This window comes from Carettochelys insculpta, chromosome 4 (genome assembly GCF_033958435.1).
Source record: "Carettochelys insculpta isolate YL-2023 chromosome 4, ASM3395843v1, whole genome shotgun sequence".
Lineage (NCBI taxonomy): Eukaryota > Metazoa > Chordata > Testudines > Carettochelyidae > Carettochelys > Carettochelys insculpta.
Window position 1 is genome coordinate 5,983,011 of NC_134140.1, and position 19,975 is coordinate 6,002,985.

At 55.1% G+C, this 19,975-nt stretch overlaps 1 protein-coding gene across 5 annotated transcripts in view; it reads left to right on the forward strand.

Annotated features, from left to right (window-relative positions):
- ADAM33 (ADAM metallopeptidase domain 33) overlaps positions 1 to 19,975 on the forward strand; it is a 72,791-nt gene that overhangs the window by 33,490 nt on the left and 19,326 nt on the right. For 4 of the 5 annotated variants that reach the window (XM_074992216.1, XM_074992220.1, XM_074992217.1 and 1 more), the window contains exons 4-7: positions 7,819 to 7,897; positions 14,710 to 14,786; positions 18,011 to 18,197; positions 18,757 to 18,822. In XM_074992216.1, coding sequence (XP_074848317.1) covers positions 7,819 to 7,897; positions 14,710 to 14,786; positions 18,011 to 18,197; positions 18,757 to 18,822 — 409 coding nt within the window. The remainder of the gene's footprint in view (positions 1 to 7,818; positions 7,898 to 14,709; positions 14,787 to 18,010; positions 18,198 to 18,756; positions 18,823 to 19,975) is intronic. The other variant, XM_074992218.1, reaches the window with a different exon arrangement.

A 19,975-nucleotide genomic window follows, 5' to 3' on the forward strand; every position in this document is an offset into this window, starting at 1 on the left:
GGTGGCATAATTCCTGTGTGTTAGGGGCCGGCCGGGCCCAGGCACCGTGTACGCAGGGACGACCTGAATTCTGTGGCGAGTGCCCTCGATTCTGCAGCGGTTTCGTTTCAGTTCCGAAGGAGATGTTTGCTGAGGTGTGACGATGCACATCGGTAGCTCTGGGTCTGTTACCCTGTTGCTGAGTTCAGCCCAGTTGTTGGTCCTCCGGCGGATGTCAGAAACTTTTCCGGAAGTGGCTGCAGGGCAGCTGGAGGTTTGGGTCACTAGGTGAGAGGGAGCTGTGGCCTTTTCTTACGCGCTCAGAATTCTCTGTCACTTCCACACTTGGCTGCATCCAGTAGCCACAAAGCCACCTCTACCCTCAGGCCTGGGCTAAAACGTCCCCCTCTGCTGGCCTCCACCCAGCTTGTGACAAAGCCTTCGCCATCCAATCCAGACATGAGTCCCTTTCTAGGGGTGCTGGGAATTGAGCAGATGTCCGTACCTGGGCTGAGGTAAAACCAGAAACCTCAGTGATGTTTCGTCTTGTTTTCCTTTGTTGTTGTGCCTTGTTTGGGTCAGGTTCTGAGCTGGCTACCCCCGCCCCCGCCACCCCCGTGAGAGCTGGTGCCGGGGGTTTGAGTTGTGCTTTGTGCAGGGACGTAGGAGAATCCGGGGCTGGGGGAATGGCCGTGCAGGAACTCTCTGTTCATGGTCCATCCAGTTATTCCCATTCCAAGTGTCTTCCCAGGTGGTTCTGTCCTCACAGCCCACACTCCCACATCCCCGTACTGCTGCTACCACGCCCTTCTGGGCCCCCAACATGTTTTCCAGCCTCTCTGTTTACTGCCTGCAGACTTCACAGTCTCTGCCTGTTGTGGCCTGATCCCTATTTTCTTGTAGGGTACAGATAATGGAGCAGGTAATTAAAGAAATCATCTGCAAGCACTTGGAAGGTGGTAAGGTGATAGGAAACAGCCAGCATGGGTTTGTAAAGAATAAATCTCGTCAAACTAATCTGATAGCTTTCTTTGATAGGATTACGAGCCTTGTGGATAGGGGAGAAGCGGTAGATGTGGTCTACCTAGACTTTAGTAAAGCATTTGATACCGTCTCTCATGATATTCTTATAAAAAAAACTAGGCAAATACAATTTAGATGAAGCTACTATAAGGTGGGTGCATAACTGGCTGGATAACCGTAGCCAGAGAGTAGTTCTTAATGGTTCTCAATCCTGCTGGAAAAGTATAAAAAGTGGGGTTCCGCAGGGGTCTGTGTTAGGACCATTTCTGTTCAATGTCTTCATCAATGATTTAGATATTGGCATAGAAAGTACGCTTATTAAGTTTGCAGATGATACCAAGTTCGGAGGGCTTGCGACTACTTTGGAGGATAGGGTCATAATTCAAAATGATCTGAATAAATTGGAGAAATGGTCTGAGGTAAACAGGATGAAGTTTAATAATGACAAATGCGAAGTGCTCCACTTGGGAAGGAACAATCAGTTTTACACATACAGAATGGGGAGAGACTGTCTAGGAACGACTACAACAAAGGGATCTAGGGATTATAGTGGACCACAAGCTAAATATGAGTCAACAGTGTGATGCTGTTGCAAAAAAAGCAAACATGATTCTGGGATGCATTAACAGGTGTGTTGTGAACAACACACAAGAAGTCATTCTTCCGCTCTACTCTGTGCTGGTTAGGCCTCAGCTGGAGTATTGTGTCCAGTTCTGGGCACCGAAGTTCAAAAAAGATGTGGAGAAACTAGAGAGGGTCCAGAGAAGAGCAGCAAGAATGATTAAAGGTCTAGAGAATGTGACCTATGAAAGAAGGTTGAAAGCATTGGGCTTGTTTAGTTTGGAAGAGAGAAGACTGAGGGGAGACATGATAGCAGTTTTCAGGTATCTAAAAGGGTGTCATAAGGAGGAAGGAGAAAACTTGTTCTTCTTGGCCTCTGAGGATAGAACAAGAGGCAATGGGCTTAAACTGCAGCAAGGCAGGTTTAGGTTGGACATTAGGAAAAAGTTCCTAACTGTCAGGGTGGGTCAAACAGTGGAATAAATTGCCAAGGGAGGTTGTGGAATCTCCATCGCTGGAGATATTTAAGAACACGTTAGATAAATGTCTGTCAGGGATGGTTTAGACAGTACTTGGTCCTGCCATTGGGGCAGGGGGCTGGACTCAATGGCCTCTCAAGGTCCCTTCCAGTCCTAGTGTTCTATGATTCTATGATTCTGTGACAGCTGCCTGGCCATCCCTCACCTTCATTTGCGGTGTAGAGCCTTTCACAGGCAGGTTTTTTACTGTCGGCTTTAGTTACTCAGTCGCTCCTGGTTTTTCTGGTAGAGCTGTTGCCTTCTGTAATGCTGAGGCTGTGCTGGCCCACTCAGATGCCTTATACTGAGCCAGATTGTCTTGAACGATCGCCAAGTCGAATGAACAGCCCTCGCATTGCCTGTCCTGGAGTGCCACCAGACTGGAGAGGTTGCTGACTGACAACTCTCCATAATGCCCATGCTGGTGCTGCTTAGATAGTGGCTTTCTTTGGTTTGGGTTTCGTGCACTGCAAACCCTTGACAAGCAGAATCAAGGACATCCCTTCCCTGGAAGGAATCTTGTCCCCGTGGGCATGGGCCTTGTTCCCTACCCATGTATAAAGGAGGGTGGGCTCTTAGCTAACTCCCACCCCTCCTCGTCCCGCTGCTTGGTTTCCTTTCCCTCCTGATGCCTCAGGGAGAATATAGAACACGAGAACTGGAAGGGACCCCAGGAGGTCATCTAGTCCAGTCTTGTTGTGCCAAGCAGGTGATGACCCTTGTTGAGAAAATGCCACTGGTATGCTGCTGCTACTGCTGTGCTAGGCGAGACCAGTTCAGTCCAAATCCCCTTAAGCTGCCCTCATTCTCCACCAGATTTTTTACCCGCACAAAATTCCCCATCCTTCACGTATGCTAAGAGCACCCAGGGCTCAGGCATAACCTTCTCAATATAGGTACCCACTCTGCTGTGGGTTCAGGCGTAACTTTCTCACTCTGGAGGTTTGTGTGGTTATTTACCCAGGAAAGAGCCTTACCCTATTTAATCGTCATTTATTAACGATCACCAAAAACCAGAATGCACGTTAGCCTACAGAGCTCGCCACTCCCCATAAAAACGAAGAGCAGTCAAGTAGCACTTTAAAGACTCGCAAAATAATTTATTAGGTGAGCTTCCGTGAGACAGGCCAACTTCTTCAGATCCTAGCCAGACCAGAACGGACAGGCTATGGTCTGAAGAAGTGGGTCTGTCCCACGAAAGCTCACCTAATAAACTATTTTGCTGGTCTTTAAAGTGCTACTTGACTGCTTTTTGTTTTGATAGTGTATAGACTAGCACAGCTCCCTCTCTGTTTCCACTCCCCATAAGAGAGAGATGAACTTCCCTTGCTGGCCAGTCAGGATCAGGTCCATCTGGGGGGACTCACAGGGTTGAGGTCTGGCAGCTCTGATTTTGGAGCCGTGTCTTGGAGTTGGTTCCCGAAGAACTTCTTTCTGGGCCCCAGTTTATAAAGTGAAACTTGAGTCCTGCCTGGCTCTTTCTTAACCAATTATTTTACTCACCAATCCTAACGCGCTGTAACAGAATCATCTAACCGTCCTACCCCCAGCACATGAATTGATTTACAGCTAGAAAATTATACAGCAGACAGAAACAATTATAAACCAGACAGAGAGTGTACAAACAATAGGGAACTGGGGACCATAATAAATGGCACAGTAAAGGAATGAGGATCTAACAACCCCAACTACTGATAAGCAGTTGCTTGCCAGACAAAATGCTGTCAAGCTAAGTTCTTTAATCCCCTTGAGACTGGTTTCCTTCTCCAGTGACAGTCAGGCCGTGAAGACAGGATCTCCTTAGCAGCCTGGTGTCACCTCTTCTAATCCAACTGAGAGGGAATGTGAGGCAATGACTCCCTGCTTTACAGGTAAGGGCCGCTGCTCTCTCAGTCAGGCTGCAGATGAAGTCCTCAGGCTTCTACTACGGCTATGGGCCCTGCAATATGGCTACAGAAGAAGGCCTTATCTCTATGTTTTGGCCCCTGGAGAGGCATTTTGGAGTTGTGGGCAAAGCACGCAGGCTGGACGTTTCTGCCAAACTGATCGGTGGTGAAACAGGTAATAAGGTTAATAATCACATTGCCCTCTTCAGCTCTCTCGTAGGAAAACCAATTCCCCTCTGAAAAGCTCCCCTCAGAAGCAATCAAGGCAGGTGGTGAGACATCAGTCAGTGTGATGTATAATCTGTTTGGGAAAAACTGGGACATTGAGGAGATCCCACAAGACTGGAAACATGGCTACCTAATCAAGCTTCCAAAGAAGAACAACCCGAAGGAATGCAGGAACTGGAGGGGCATCTCGTTACTGTCTGTTCCAGGAAAGATGTTCAGCAGGATTCTCTTGGAGAGAAGGAAGACAGAAATTGATAGACCGCTCAGGGAAGAACAGGCTGGCTTCCAAAGGGAGAGATCCTGTACTGACCAAATAACAACTCTCAAAGTGATCACAGAGCAGTTGCTTGAGTGGAACTCCCCCTGCACACAACCTTCGTAGGCTTTGAAAAAGCCTTTGACGGCATTGATAGAGACACTTTGTGGAAACTGCTGCAACACTGTGACATCCCATCCAAAATTACTAACCTGACCTGTCCAACGTACAACATGTAAGTTGTTCACAACGATGCCTTGACAGAATCCTTCAACGTACTTTCAGGAATGTGACAAGGGTGCATAGTGTCACCTTTCTTGTTCTTGATCAGAATGGACTGGACTATGAACAGGACAACGGGTGGCCATCAATGGGGCATTCAGTGAACAGTTTTCCAAGAGCTAGAGGACATTGATTTTGCTGACAACGTCACCCTCCTTTCACACCGACGCGAAAGCGTGGAAGAAAAGGTCGCAGCACGAGACAAAACTGCCCCAGGGACTGGACTGAGCATTAACAAGGGAAAGACCAAGAGAATAAGAATCAACCAGTCCAACAACACCACCATCACACGGGGAGGGGATGACCTGGAAGTTGTGGAGCAGTTTAGCTACTTGGGGAGTATTATGGGGGAGCAGAGATGGTGGAACAGATAAGGATATCAATGCCAGGATAGGGAAGGCAACAGCTGCATTCAGGAGTCTTGGTCCCATGTGGAGTTTGCAAATAATATCTGTGAAGAAATAACGGTGGCTCTTCAACACAAATGTGCGGAGCGTGCTCTTGTATGGATTCGAGACCTGGCTACTAAAAAGTCTCCAAATCCCAAGGTACAGGCATTCATAAACAGATGGCTGAGGTACGTCCTTCACATCGAAGGGCAGGACTTCGTCACAGACGAGGAGCTTTGGAACAGAGCAGGACAAAAACCACTTGATGTTCAAACCAAGAGAAGAAAGTGGGGATGGCTGGGTCACACTCTCAGAAAACCATCATCCAGCATAGCCCACCAAGCTCTCAAATCAAACCCGCAAGGAAAACACGAAAGAGGAGGACCTCAGACGAGGTGGAGAAGATCTGCTGAGACTGAAGGACAGCAACTGGGTTACGCAGCTAGAAGTTTTCCCCAAGATAGAGTGAAGTGGAGGAGACTTGTAGATGGCCTGTGCTCCACCCCAAGTACAAGGGTTTAAATCAAGTAAGTCCCTTTCAGCTCTCAGGTCACAAGCAGTTATTTAAGGCTCTCTGCACACTCAGGCAGGCATCGCTTCAATGCCGAGGTTTCCTCTGAAGCGGCGGGAGGGGAGGAGCTAGAGGTGTGTCCGAAATGGAACCGGAAACTGTGGTGCCCAGGAGCAAAGTCTGTGGGTCCACGTACAGAGAGCTTGGACGGGCCCCTGCTGTCCTGCGAGGCGACAGTGCTGTGACACATCCGAGTGTGTTCTGCAGCCTGGTCCGGGTGCCCCGTGAGGTGAGGCCACCATGTTCCTGGCGAGACAATCCCCCCAGTGAACATGCTGCACCGATGGCAGTTCTGTCATTTGCTCGGGTGCATCCCATTCCTCTCCCGCTCGGACCAGCCCGGCTGGCTCGTCTTCTCTCTTGGGCTCTGGCTTGTCGGCCGCAAGCGGGGGACCTCGGCCATCTCTTCTCTCCCACCTGCAGTGGGATCATTTCAGCCTAATCCCCCTCGCTTGGCTCCCATCCTGCCCCACTCAGCAGCCCCGACAGAAGCAAACCCCTGGGTGTTAGCCACGTTCTGTCTGCTCCTGAGTCGTCTCCTGGGCCCAAACAGCCGGAAGCCATTTGTCAGTGCGGGGCCGGGCGTGTGGGGAGCTCACAGGCCGCTGTGCACCGTGACTCACTCGCGTGGGCCGGGGCAAGGCAGGAGTGCTCGTGGGGGAGGCTGCCGTTTCTCGGAACAGCTTCCTCTGGCTTGGGGAGGCGGCGTCACCTGGGTAGGGCCTCACGGGCTTGGAGGGCTTTATGTTCACGCTTCCCTTTCGCAGCAGGGGAGAGGACTTGCCCAGGGCTGCGCAGGACGTCTGGGCAAAGCAGGGCCGTGAACCCAGGCCTCGCTGGCACCTGGGCCACCCTCCCCCCTTGAAAGGTGCCCTCTGTGGGGCTGCCTCAGTTTCCAAAGCTACAGCACTGGGGGAGCCAGTGGCAGCTCTGGCCCTGGCCTGGGCTCTCCAGGCTCTGTCCCTGTCCTCAGTCAGGGCTCCCCTCTGCCGGCCCCCCACCATCCACTCCCCCCCATTTCCAGCCTCAGCTCCCCTCCTGTTTGCCTCGGTGTGTCGAGTTGTGCACAGCTAGGCGTGTGAAAGCCCAGAGGGTGCATGTCTGCGCCTGCGTTTGGCTGTGGCCGCGTTTATGTGGTCTTGGTATATTGTGTGTCTCTTCGCGTGTGCGTGTGCGTGTGCGCGTGGTGTTGGGAGGGAGGGAGGGGCTGGTCGTGCAGATCTGTATGTGGTTACACAACGCTGTGTGGGTTCACAGTGTGCGCACGCACACGTTTGGGCTATTCTGTGCAGACTGAGGGGTGGGAAGGGCTGTTTCGGGGTCTCTCCAGCCCGCCTCTGGCACCAGTCTCGTGTGATATCCTGCCTGGCTCATGGGGGAGCTCCCTGCCCTGCGTCCAGCCTGGGTGTGAACCAGTCGCATGGTTGTTGGGCCTACACTCCCTGCCTGTGCGGAGAGAGGAACAGGGGCGGGGAGCAGCCAAGGGCAGGTCCCCTTCATGCTAAGCCCAGGCACCGCTGCGCCCTCTGCCTCCTGGGCCGGCCAGCCCCTGGGCTGCAGTTAGGGGACTGGAAGGGCCTTCAAGGAGGTCATCTCAGTAGATCCACAGAACTGCTACAGCCAAAGCGGCAGCAGGACAATCACCCACCCAGGTGGCCCTGTTCCTCTGGCCCAGCCTGTGGCCTGCAGAACCCACAGAGCTGAGGGGGAACATCCAGCCCAGACTGACCTGGCAGGGCAGCAGCTGTGCCGTGGACCCAGACCCACCAGACACGGCGTAACAGCCCACAGGGCGGCTTGAACCTGGCACCTCAGTGTGGGAGCCTCCACCGTGTGAGCTAAGGCTGCGGAGGAGACTGGTTCTTTCTCGGTGTAAGTGGTCTAGGTGCCACTGCGTGGGGCAGGGACCCAAGGTGTGTGGGTTACACCGGGACTGAGACCGGCTGGCCGACAAGCTCCCAGCAAATGGCAAAGGCTTTCGGTCGCTACCGACCCCGGCTGCCCAAATCCCACCTCCAGCCCCTGCTCCTTTCCCCGGGCTAGTCCCTGCCCCTCCTAGGCAGGCCGTCAGGCAGGGACGAGGCAGACCTGGCGTTGCTCACCGGCTTCTCTTGTTCTTTCCCAGCAGGCTGCTGGCGCCGGACTACACCGAGACGCACTACACAGCCGGCGGGCACCGGGTGACACTGGCTCCCAACTACACCGTGAGTAGAGTGCCCGGAGTTGCCAAGGGCAGAGATTTGGCGGTGGTGCTGGTGACTCACTGTTCCCTCTGAATCAGTGGCGAACCAGCGCCCGGCTCGGGGTGCTGTGTGCCTGGTGGTGCTGACTCTCGACTGACCTGCAAATCTCAGGGTCTGTCTGATTGTGGACGTGAAGGGTCTGGTGGCATTTTCCCCACGACTGGAAGTCTCTGCCCCAAGCACGTTCAGCCTAACGGAGGTGATTGCATTCTGCCTACTTGTACTCCCCCTGCCCTCCTGTGCCATGGGGTCTTCTCTGCTTCCTGGCCCGAACAATCGTGGGCTGCCACTCTGAAACGGCTGCCGAGCTCCACCCCAGAGGTGGCTGCATTTCTGTGCTGCACCAAGTGTAGATCTTGTGACGTTTCACGGAAAGCGGGGGTGGAGAAGAGACTTCAGCACGTGCCTCGAGGGCCCAGGTCAATTTGGGGGATGCTGCGAAGGGCTCAGGAATCGTGCTGAGGACTAGCGCGTTAGGTGAACAGCGTCACGCTTGTGCAAGGCTTTGGGGCCGGATGGGATGGGAGGAGCGGGATGAATGCAGGGGTCCGGTCGTTGGCGTGCCCGTCCGGTCCCTGACAGGTTTGTTCACAAGAGACTGTTCTCAGCCGATGTAAATCAGCATCATTCCATTGCAATCACTGGAACGTGCTGATTGACGCCAGCTGAGAATCTGGCCTCCGGTCTCCCTGCTGCCAGTGTATGTCACCAGCGCTGCGCAGATCTGGGCCACACCATGAAGGCTGGACTGGATCTGACAATCTCCCTGGGGGACAGGCTGGTGGGGGTGGGGGACAGCCAGCGACATTGGGATCAGTTCCTGGCTCCTCCCCGGCCTTCTAGTGTCACCTCGGGGGACTTCCTTAGCCCCACCCCGCCTCAGTTTCCCCCTCTGCACACTGAGGATAGTTGCGCTGCCTCGCGGGGTGCTGAGAAGATAAATGCAGCAGCGTTTGGGTGATTTTTGGATTCAGAGGGGGGATAAGTCCCACAGACACAGAAACAGGCTTCCCTCAGGACCGGAGCGCAGGGGTTTCCCTGGGTGTGTCGGGTTTGTGGTGATTTCCCCAGGAGGTGGCCTGCACGCTGTCTGAGAAGCCCCCAGGTATTATGCTGGTTTCAGGAGTCCTGCTGCACCGAGGGCTGCTGAAGAACCCCAGAGTAATTCTGTAAACCGGTCCCTACCCCTCCGAACCAGGTCACCAATGACCTCCTGCTCCCCGTCCCCCTCTGAGGCGGTCCTCTTGGGGGCCTGCTCAGATCTCGCCTCGAGGCAGCCAGCGGCTGAGCGCCTTGAAGCAAAGCATCAGGAGCGGAAACCAGGAGTCCTGACTCCCCGGCATCGGCTCCGACCGCTACCCCCTCCCCCTTCGTGCGCAGTTACTCCGCTCCGACCCCACAGGAAGGCTGATGAGGAACAGGCAGAGGGCTGGGCGTACCAGCCTGGCGCGGCTGTTCAGTCCGCAGCCGGCTGTTTGGGAGCCTCGGAGGGCAGCGTCTGGTCTGTGGCACCACTTCATGAAGGGTGTTAGCTGTCCAGGTGACTTCACCACCAAGAGTAAATGCGGGAAAGATGGTCAGATACAACTGTCACGGGGGCCATCTAAGTATCTTCCGCAGACAATCTCCTTCCCCAGGGCTGGCTTTCACGCCTTGTCTGTGCCATGCTGGTGGCTCCGCTCTCTGGGATAGGTTCCCTTTCATTTTGGCCGCCTCAGTCCCATACCCTGGGCCCCACACTCTTCTACAGGTGGCTGGCGGAGGCTTTCAGACATTAACATTTCCACACAATTTCAAACTTTGCAATTCAGCCAGCACAGGAAAAATGCTGACCGTCTGCAACATTTCCCTGTGGTTTTTGTCTGGCTCTGCGGCTTGTGAAAAAGAGGAATCGGCCAACATGTCAGATTTCTGAAAAACAAAGGAACCTGGGGTGGGGGGGGGTGGAAATCACCAGCTTCCCTCCCCTGTTTGTTTTGCTTTTTGGCCAGTTCTCTGCTTTTGTGATCCTGTTCTGTATGTGCGGGCTGTTTCTGGGATCTGAGAAGCCGCCCCACTCCACCCATGAGGTGGGCGCAGGAAAGACAGCCTGATTTAATAGATGGAGTCCCTCTGTTCAGGCGGCTGCCAGGAAGACTGGGCAAACAGCCCTGGAGCGTAGCGAAAGGGGGTGGGGTGGACAGAACCCCCAGGGAAATTCACTCCATTGCAGAAAGCATGCGGCACTGCTCCTGCGAGGTGCCTGGCATTCTGGGCACCGATTCCGTGTGCTATGTACCTCAATAGCCAGACCCCAGTGCTGTTGCTGGCCAGCTGCTGGTGGCCAGGCTTGTGCTGGCTAAAGAACCATGCTTAAACTGGAAGAGTTGTCCCTGGGCTGACAAGAAAGTCGAGAGAGCACAGCTGGAAGCAGAGCCCTGTTGGGCCGGGGGCTGTGCAAACATGTGGCTGTATCAGCCTTGCCCTAGAGAACTTCCAGTCCAAACAGACCAGCCATGCAAATGGGGGAAACTGAGGCACAGAGCGGACGAGTGACTTGCTCAGGGCCACGCAGAGGTTTAATGGCAGAGCCAGAAATAGCAACCAGGGTTCCCGCCTCCCAGCCCTTCCTCCAGGGCTGCGCTGCCATCTAAACACAATTGGAGCAAGCCTGAATTCTCTTACAAGGCTGCACCCTGTGCTCAAGACCTGTCGTTTTCAGTGGTGAGCTCTGCTGAGCAACCAATGGCCTGGAACAGGCGCTGTCTGGCCAGGCCGCATCAGCAGGGGCCAGCCTGGGCTAAATGTTTTTAAAAACCATGCTGGAACCCCATTGCACCTCACTTTGAATGCATTTGGGTCTGTTTCCCTACAGGGAGAGGTGATCCTAGATTTCCAAGCCCCACACATTTCCACCTGCCAGAAGGGGCATTAGAAACCAGCTGCGATTGAGCCGTAGCTCAGTGGCCATTGTAGTCACAGGTGGCTGAGAAGCCCACAGATCAGCTCACGGGTCTGTCCCACCTGCCAGGGCCAACTTGCTGTCGTTTAGGCTTTCAGCCTTTCAACCTAACGTTAACGTTTGAAAGCCTCTGTCCGCTGCCTTCAGAAGGGTGTGAGGCCCAGGGTACGGGGCTGAGGCAGGCAGAATGAAAGGGAACCTATCCAGGAGAGCAGAGCTACCAGCACTGCACGGTCAAGAAGGGAAAACAGCAGCCCAGGGGAAGGAGATGCCTGTCTAAGGTACCTGGATGGACCCTGTGACGGCTGCATCTGACCATCTTTCATACATTCCCCTCACAACACTCCCACACGGTGGTAAGCCAGCTGGACAGCTAATACGCTTTGTCACTCGGTGCCCCAGACCGGACACAGCCCTTGGAGACTCCCTGGCGGTCGGTCCCCGACAGAACAGCCAGAGGGTAGAGCTGACCATTAAGACGTTTTTTCTCTTTTCTTTCTCCGCTCTCCCTGTGGTCCCTACGTTACGAGGTGCCATCTCTGGGACATCAGAGAGCCACCCACACACACTTCTGCCGTCCGTAAGGCATGAGCATCTAAGCCAGTGGTTCTTAACCTTTACTGCAGCCTGCACCCCTTTGGTTCTCCAAACATGTTCTCACACCCCTCATCAAAAATTAAACAGGGAGACGGGGGAACCTATACACTTTTAATTGCATGTTACATATATGTAAAATAGTTTTATGTTATTACTCACCACAAATGTTAGTCCAGGAAGCATACAAAAATATGCAAGTACTACCCAGAGATCAGCAAGAAGTCCTGTGGCACCTTATAGACTAACAGATATTTTGGAGCATCAGCTTTCGTGGGCAAAGACCCACTTCATAAGATGCTTCTTGCTGTTCTCGAAGACGCAGACTAACACGGCGACCGCTCTGATACCTAGAGATGTTGCAGAGTTTTGCTGTAGGACCAAACTCTAACCGACGTGCTAACAGTGAGCAGCTACCTGAATTCATACACAGGTTTGATGAAACAAAGGAGTTGTACTTACGGGCCTGGGCTTAATTTGTGTTTTTGATGATTTGCCTTCTAAAAAAATCTGGCCTGTCTCCCACCCCCAGAAAGGGACATCACGCACCTCCAGGGGGTGTGTGCACCCTAGGTTAAGAACCACTGGCCTAAGTATCAGAGAGGGAGCCGAGTTAGTCTGTATCTTCAAAACCAACAAGAAGTCCTGTGGCACTTTATAGACTAACAGATATTTTGGAGCATCAGCTTTCGTGGGCAAAGACCCGCTTCGTCAGATGCATGAGTTGGGGGCAGGATTCAGAGGAGGATTTAAAAAGGGGGTCTCAGAGAAGGGGAGGGCCAGAGCTGAGGTTTATTCAGTCAGGGGGAATGTGGCCCATTATCAGTAGCCAATGTGGAGGTGTGAACATCAAGAGCGGAGAAACTGCTTTTGTAATGGGCCAACCACTCCCAGTCTCTGTTTAGTCCTTGGTAGGTGGAGTTAAATTTGCAAACGAATTGCAGCTCAGAAATTTCTCTTTGGAGTTTATTTTTGAAGTTTTTTGTTGTAGGACTGCGACTGTTAAACCTGTTACTGAGTGTCCGGGAGATGGAAGTGTTCTCCTCCAGGTTTGTGTATGTTACCTCTCCTGATGTCTGATTTATGTCCATTTATTCGCTAGGTAAAACCTGTAGGAGAGCACTTCAGTCCCCCTGGGAGTGGTTGGCCCCTTACAAAACAGAGACTGGGAGTGGCTCACAGTTTACAAAGACAGTTTCTCTGCTCTGGGTGCTAATATCTCCCCATCAGACTCTGACAAAGGCTCACATCCCCCTGTCTGATCTGACTTGTTATTTCCTCTTTTGATAGATACTGTTGATACTGGGCCATTTCCACCTTGCTGAATAGCTCTTGTCAGCTCTGGCCCTCCCCCTTTACTAGGACCCCACTCTTTAAATACCCCTCTGAAACCATCACCTCCCCACTCATGCATCTGATGAAGTGGGTCTTTGCCCACGAAAGCTCATGCTCCAAAATCTCTGCTAGTCTATAAGGTGCCACAGGACTTCTCGTTGTTCTGAATAGACCTTGTCAGCTCTGATCCTCCCCTTTACTGAGACCTCCTCTTTAAATCCTCCTCCCAAACCCATCCCCCACTGGTGTAAGCTGTCTCTCCCCCTGAGTCCATCGCTGTGCCCGCTCGCTTCCCACACCCCAAATCACACAGCTGGCTTGGAGCGTGGTTCTTCCAGACCCCTCGAGTCCTGCTCCTCCCTTCCCTGGGTCCGACTGCTGGGGGCAGGCTCTTGTGAGGGGGGCTGCAGTGCAGTGACAGTGGGGAGCCAGGTTGGCTGAAGGCCCTTCCGCAAAGCTCAGATCCACTGCGCCAGGCCCGAGCAGCTCCCACTGGGTGCGCTTTCCCTTCGCTTTGGGTGCAGCTCTCTGGGGCAGTTCTGCCCTGAGCCCCCCGCATGTTCCTGGCTTTGCAACAGTGGGCCCCGCTATGCAGCCATACCCTCCCCCCCGGCCAATAACGATGCACTCCCCACCCACCTCGGCTCGCCTGGGCCTGCTGGTGTGAGGATCCAGCATGGGCTGTGTTCCCTGGCAGTGGGGTGAACGCATGCAGGGTTAGGAATGTGAGCAGCCTGTCTCTCTTGGACGGGCTACAGCAGCTCCCAGCCCAGGGGGAGAGAAACATGCAGCCAAAGGCAGCTGCTTTCCTCTGTGTTTCTCCCACTTCCCCCGTCTGGTCCTCCCACACCACAAGCCTCAGGCCTTCCTGCCCTTCCAAGGGCTCCATCCTCCTGCCTCGTGGGTCTCCGCCTTTGCTGGCTGGCCTTCGAATTCCCCACATGGGCTGTGTTGCTGCTTGGCGGGAGGTGGGGGTTAAAGCAAGTGGCAGGAGTTGGAAGCCCTGGGCTCTGCCACTGACTTGCTAAGTGACCTTGGGCAAGTCACCCCTCTTTCCCAGTCCATTTCTCGATTTTCCCATCAGTATTGTGGGCACAATGATCCTTGTCCACTTTCTAAAATGAAGTGAGAATTTGATCTGGAACACCGGAGCTCAGTGACCATGGGGGCCGGTTGTGTGGTCAATCTGGCTTTATTCTAGCCCTGGGAGGGCTTTGTTTTCTGGGGTGGGGACCATTTCCCCTGCCTGGCGTAAGGTCCAGAGTTACAGGAGCAAGGGGCTGGAAGGGAGAGAGCTCTGGCCCCCTGGGCGGATGCACTGCAAGCCTGAAGTGCAGCTCACATGGCGGTCTGTGATGGCAGAGCGTTGTGCCTGGGCAGTACAGCCGGCAGAATCTGGTACTAGTGGAGGCTGCAGCCAAGGAGCACTGAGTTCCCTGCCCTTGGAGAAGGTTGGGGGGTGACTTGATGTAGCCTGGGCTTGGGGCCAAGCGTGGCTGGTTTGTTACTGTCCATAGGGCCCCCGCCATTCTGTGGATGGGAAGGGGAAGGATTACCTGGCACAGGGCGTGGCGGTGCCAGCAGTAGGGGGTCATCTCCTCCATCACCATGCAGCCTCCACTCCCCACTGCCGTGGTGGGGCAGGCTCAGCAGGCTGGAAGGGCACAGCAGCAGCAAAGCAGAGCTCATGCCCCCCCGTGTGGTGATTGCAAGGGGGGCTTGAGGGGAGGTGACCCCCTGCGGCAGCTGCCACCTTCTGCTGCACCCTGCCCCAGGAATCTCCAGCCTGGCTGGTGGGGGCAGGATGGGGGTGAGGGAAAGCTCTCGGGACAGCCCCGGGTGGGAGCAGCAAGCGACAGGATCCGTGTGTCAGATGACCCACTGTCTGTGCCCCTCTTCCCAGGATCACTGCTATTACCACGGTCACGTGCGAGGGTACAAAGGCTCCTGGGTGGTTCTCAGCACCTGCTCAGGGATCAGGTAAGGGGGAGAGTTTGCAATGCAAGAGGAGGGGGAGCTGTGGGTGGGCTTGGTCTGGGACACCCAGTGGAGGAGGGAGGCTCCAGCCGGGGAGGCCTAGTTCAAACATCACAGGCAAGCCCGCTGTCCCTCCTGGCCAGGCTGATGCCTGAGCATGGTTCTGGGCACTGGTGAGTATCCACATGGCCTGCAAAGCCGAGACACCCAGCCAGCCGACTGGACCCTCGCTCATGCGCTGACACAGGGAGAGCTTCTCTGGCCTGTGCCGGATGTCAGCCTGCCTGATCCCAGAGGTCCCGTCTGACGGTGAAACGACAACCTACTTCCAAACTCCTGCCTACTAGGGGCCAGTCAACCCTCTAGGAACCCCTCGGTGGAGAAGTCAGCTGGCCAGTCAAGAAAGCTCCCATGTGCAGCCAGTGACTGTAATGTGCCGGGTGCCAGGCTGACCGCACCATGGAGCACTGGGCCCTTTGTCTGTGAAGTGCCAGACACACTAGAAGTAGGGCTCTACCCAGTTCCTGGCCGTGAGAAAGGCATCTCAGACAGAAATCTGGCCTCTCCCATGAAATCTGTCCTTCGGAGCGCTTTGTACGCTCTCCTGTGCAGATCTCACAGGGGACACCAGCGTTTCTCAGACTGAGGATCCTGGCCCAAAAGGGAGGAGCAGGAGGACTGCATGGTTATTGTTGGGTCGGCGTGGTATGGCCGCCCGTCCTTGCACTGCCTGCAGAGCTGGGTGGCTGGAAAGCAGTGGCTGCTGGCCACACACCCAGCTCTGAAGGCAGCACCACCAGCAGCTGTGCAGACGTAAGAGTGGTTGGCAAAGCCATGCTATGCCACCCTCCCTGCTGCGCTGCCGCCTTCAGAGCTAGGCAGCAGGCAAGTGGTGGCTGCAAAGGGCTCAGCTCTGCACAGAAATAACAGTGGCAATACCCCATGATGTCATTCTTCCTGTGCTGCTGCTGGCAGTGGCTCTGCCGTTAGAGCTGGGCTCCCGGCCAGCAGCACCCACTCTCCAGCCGCCTGGCTCGGAAAGCCGCCCCATTGCCAGCAGCAGCACAGAAGGGAGGGTGGCAGAACTACATCCCCCACAATTACCTTGTGACCCTGCCCCCCACAACACCTTTTTGGGTCAGGGCACCCCCGGACATTTCAGATTTCGGTAGCTGGAAGCACGACATTTATGGTTTCTAAAGCCTTATGCCCATGAAACGGACCAAAATGGACTGTGGATTTGGTAGGGACCTACTATAAACAGGCCTACCAACAGTGGCAGGCAAGGGGGTGTTTCAGTGGGGCCTGGAGCTCTGAGCACCACCACTACTCCTTGGGCAGAGCTCCAGACCCCTTTGAAATGCCACGGTAGGGCTGCTCCAGTTGTGTGTGACAGTACGTGGGGAGCAGGGAGCTGATGGCTCCTAGCCCGCCCCTTCCACTCCTGGCCCCGCCTCTTCTGGGGAACAGAGCCGGGCCCCCCTCCCACCTCGTCCTGGGGCCCATGGCAGCTGGCTATAAATGATCTCTGGCAGCAGCTTCTAGGACAGGTCCGAAACCCCTCCATGGAACTGGCTCGGTTCAGCATTTTACTGCCCTCTACCATTGTGGTGTGAAAGGCAAACGGGCCATGCCCGGCCCCAGTGGCAGAGCCGGTGTCACTGGCGAGAGGGGAGGACGGAGCCCTCTCCCCAAGCTGGAAGCATCTGGAAATTTACCGACAGGGCTAGTTGCAGCTGTTGGCGTTGACAGCAGTTCAGGTCAAGTGAAGCAGGGCGAGGAGGAGGCTGTGTGACAGTCAGCCTGGCTGCCTCTCACTCGTCACGGGGAACAAGGAGGCGGTGTGGCCTAGTGGATAGAACACTGGTCTGGGGCTCAGGGGACCTGACTCTTCTATGTCCTATTCCTATTGCGGGATCTGACCTCCTGGGTGACCTTGGGCAACTCACTGTCACGCTTGGTGCCTCAGTTTCCCTACCCGTACAGAGGCACTAACGATACCACCCTCCTTTGACAAGCGCTATGGAAGAGCCGGAGGGTCAGTGTCTGAATGCTGGGGGGGTGTTAAATAACGAGATCTGGCCCAGGAGGAGAAGCTGTACCCTGCTGTTCAGCTCACTGGCCGTGGCCAGAGCGTTCAGGATGTGGCAGATCTGGGCTGCACCTTACCGAATCCTCGCAGGTGAAGGCAGGTCACAGTGATGCACACGTGTGCTTTTGGTTTGATCAGGGATGTGCTGGACGGCAGTGCCAGCCCCGTGGCGGGACGGCGGGGGTGTCGGCATTCCTCTGACACAGGATTCCTGCCGGAGGCTGAGACAGCAGCGGGGGCTTCGTTTGCTGTTTGATCTCCGTTGTGTGATGAGATGCCAAGGTCTCTGCTGGCTGCAGGGCTGGTTTCCAGCACTCTGGGCCAGGTCTCTTGCTGCGCATGTTCAGGGTAAACGTGATTCTTGGCTCAGGCCCTGCGTCATCTGCAGCTGAGTTTGCCTGGTCAGACTGGACCTGTCTCCTAGCTGGGTGTGCTGCTTCCCTGGTGGGGTGTGTGGGGCAGGGCAGGGAGCAGCTAGGGCGAGAGCCCTTTGTTACGGCCAGGGGGGCAGCACGGTTCGGCTCAAAGCAGTGAGGAGCAAGGAAGGCCCCTCGCTGCCCTGGATGGACCGAGCCTCTCCAGGGCGTGACGTTACTGGACCCATCCGTTCATGGCTCTGTTTATTCATTTGCTGGTCCACTGGCATCTCTTCCCAGCTCTGTCTGCCAGTCCCCTGTCTGTCCTGCCTCTCGGGACGCCTGCCCTTCGCCCTGGCTCTCCGTCTGAGCCTCCCTTATCCACTTGCATTGTCTCGCCCCAGCCCTGCCTCCGGCCAAGTGGCCTCCAGCTTCGCTTTCACAATCCACCCCCGTCCTGTAGCTACTGTACAACACGCCCAGCTGCGCCCGACCCATGCTAAGTGCCTCCAGTCCGGACGCCAGCGGGCTGTTATGTTGGGCCCGGCTCCAGCCTAGCCCTTAGGCAACATGCGTGATGTTAACCTGCTGTGGAACGGGCGGGTGCGGAATTCATGCCAGCGCATAAGTGCTTTGCTGGGTCAGACCCCAGCCCACGTTCTCGGGGCATCTGTTCCTGTTCTGCTCACCTGGTTAACTGGGTTGAAACTGCCCTTTACCCCTTCCGCTGCAGGTCCCCTTCCCCACCTCCATTCACCCGTCTCCTCTCTTATTGCCAGCGGCCTGATCGTACTGAACGGCACTGACACCTACTACTTGAAACCCCTGGGGGCCCCGGAACCAGAGCATCACATCATCTATAGGGCAGAGCACTTGACAATCCAAGGTGGGACTTGTGGGCATAGCAGCCTATCAGGAGGCAGCATTGCTGACATCGCCAGAGGCATCAGGCTGCTGCATCGGCGGGTAAGTCTCTGGTTGCCTGGTGCTGTCCTGTTAAATGGTCCTGGCCCGTCCAGAGGCAGGAGACGGCTCTGGGCAGCTCCCTACTGTGGGCGTGGAGGCTAACTGTGCCCAGACCGGGTCTGTGCTTGGATGGGAGCCCTGCCAGGGAACATAGCCATTGGCTCAGTTGGTGGCGTTCGTCCCCCTGGGCTGGACTGGGGCCCAGGGCACCAGCACAGTGTTAAGGGGCACCCTGGTTAGGATGAGACATGAAACAGAACATGCTGGTCCGTAAAGAACCCCTAGCAGGTTCCGTGCGATAAGGAGTGTGTGTGTGTGTGTGTGAGAGAGAGAGACAATGGTGACAGTCCCATTACAGATCAGCAGGTTGCCTATGAGCTGCCAGGATTATTCTTCCCGTGCCGTGCCTCAGTGTCCCTGTCTGAAAGGCTCACAGCGCTACTTAAGGCATGGGATTTTGCATGTCGTGTTTGGGGTGGCTGAGAATTTGGACGGGTCCCGCGTAGGGCCCTTGCGCCCTTTTCCTCCTGTCCGGTGACGAGCGCCCGTTGTCGTGCAGGCCAGGAGGGACGCCTGGAGGACCCTGAAGTACATGGAGCTGTTCATTGTTGCTGATTACGCCCTGGTGAGCACTTAACTTTCCCGAACTGCCTCCAAATGGTCACCCGCTGGAGGAGCCCGGACGTCTGTCAGGGAGGGAGGCTGGAGGCTGGGCCAGCGTGGTGTGTCTGTCACTCAGAAGAGCCAGGAGGCCTGTCTTTCTGTCAGGTTTTTATTTTTTATCTGTCTTTTGGAACAGCCACAACTGAGCATAACTAGTCAACCTGCATCAGTATCGTCTTCCCCCCCTCCCCCCCGGTATCCAGGAGGTGCCAGTCATTATTACTTCACAGGGCCCACGAGCAGGGGTCTCTCTCATTTTTTTAACATCCATGTGTAGAATAAATTTTGTTGTGTGCACCAAGGCACGTGCGGACGGGCACCACCAATAGGCACACAGGCTGCCAGCTGTGGGCACGCGCTAATCAGCTGGGTGGCTTCTGAATCTCTCCAGGGCAGGCCAAGCCCACAGCTCACAGGGAACCCTGTCCACAACTGTGCAAGGTGACACGCAGAGAAAATAGGTCTCTGCCCTCAAGGAGTTGAGCGTAACCAATATGTCTGGCTGAGCAGTGGGACAAAGGCATCGTACGGGGATGGGAGGGAGGCTGCAGAGGAAACAGGTGCCTTTTAGATTAAGGTTTCCTTTATAAGGGTTAATAAATGCTTAATAGCTGCTGTAATAAACGGTTAATGGCAGAATGGAGTAATGGAGATGGCAGAACAAGGAGTAATGGTCTGAAGTTGAAGAGGGAGAGGTGTAGGTTGGAGATTAGGAAAAACTACTTCCCCAGGAGGACAGCGAAGCACTGGGATGCGTTGCCTAGAGAGGTGGTGGATTCTCCCTCCCTCAAGGTTTTTAAGCCCCGGCTGGGATGACTCAGTGGGGGTTGATCCTGCTTGAAGCAGGAGGCCGGACTAGATGACCTCCTGAGGTCCCTTCCAGCCCTCAGATTCTGGGGTTCTGTGTTAATTGTAACAGAGGCTTTCAGAGCCCTGCAGGTCACTAGGTCGCTAGTGCCTGGGTCTTACACCCACCTGTGATACACATTCTCCAGGTCTGTAACCCACACAGACCATCTGGCGGTCGGTTGGCTTGTGACCCCTCTAGGAATGGAGGCTTCCGGGGAGGGGCGAGCGAGGGTCAGCCTGCCCCGGTGACTGCGGGTAAGGGCGCG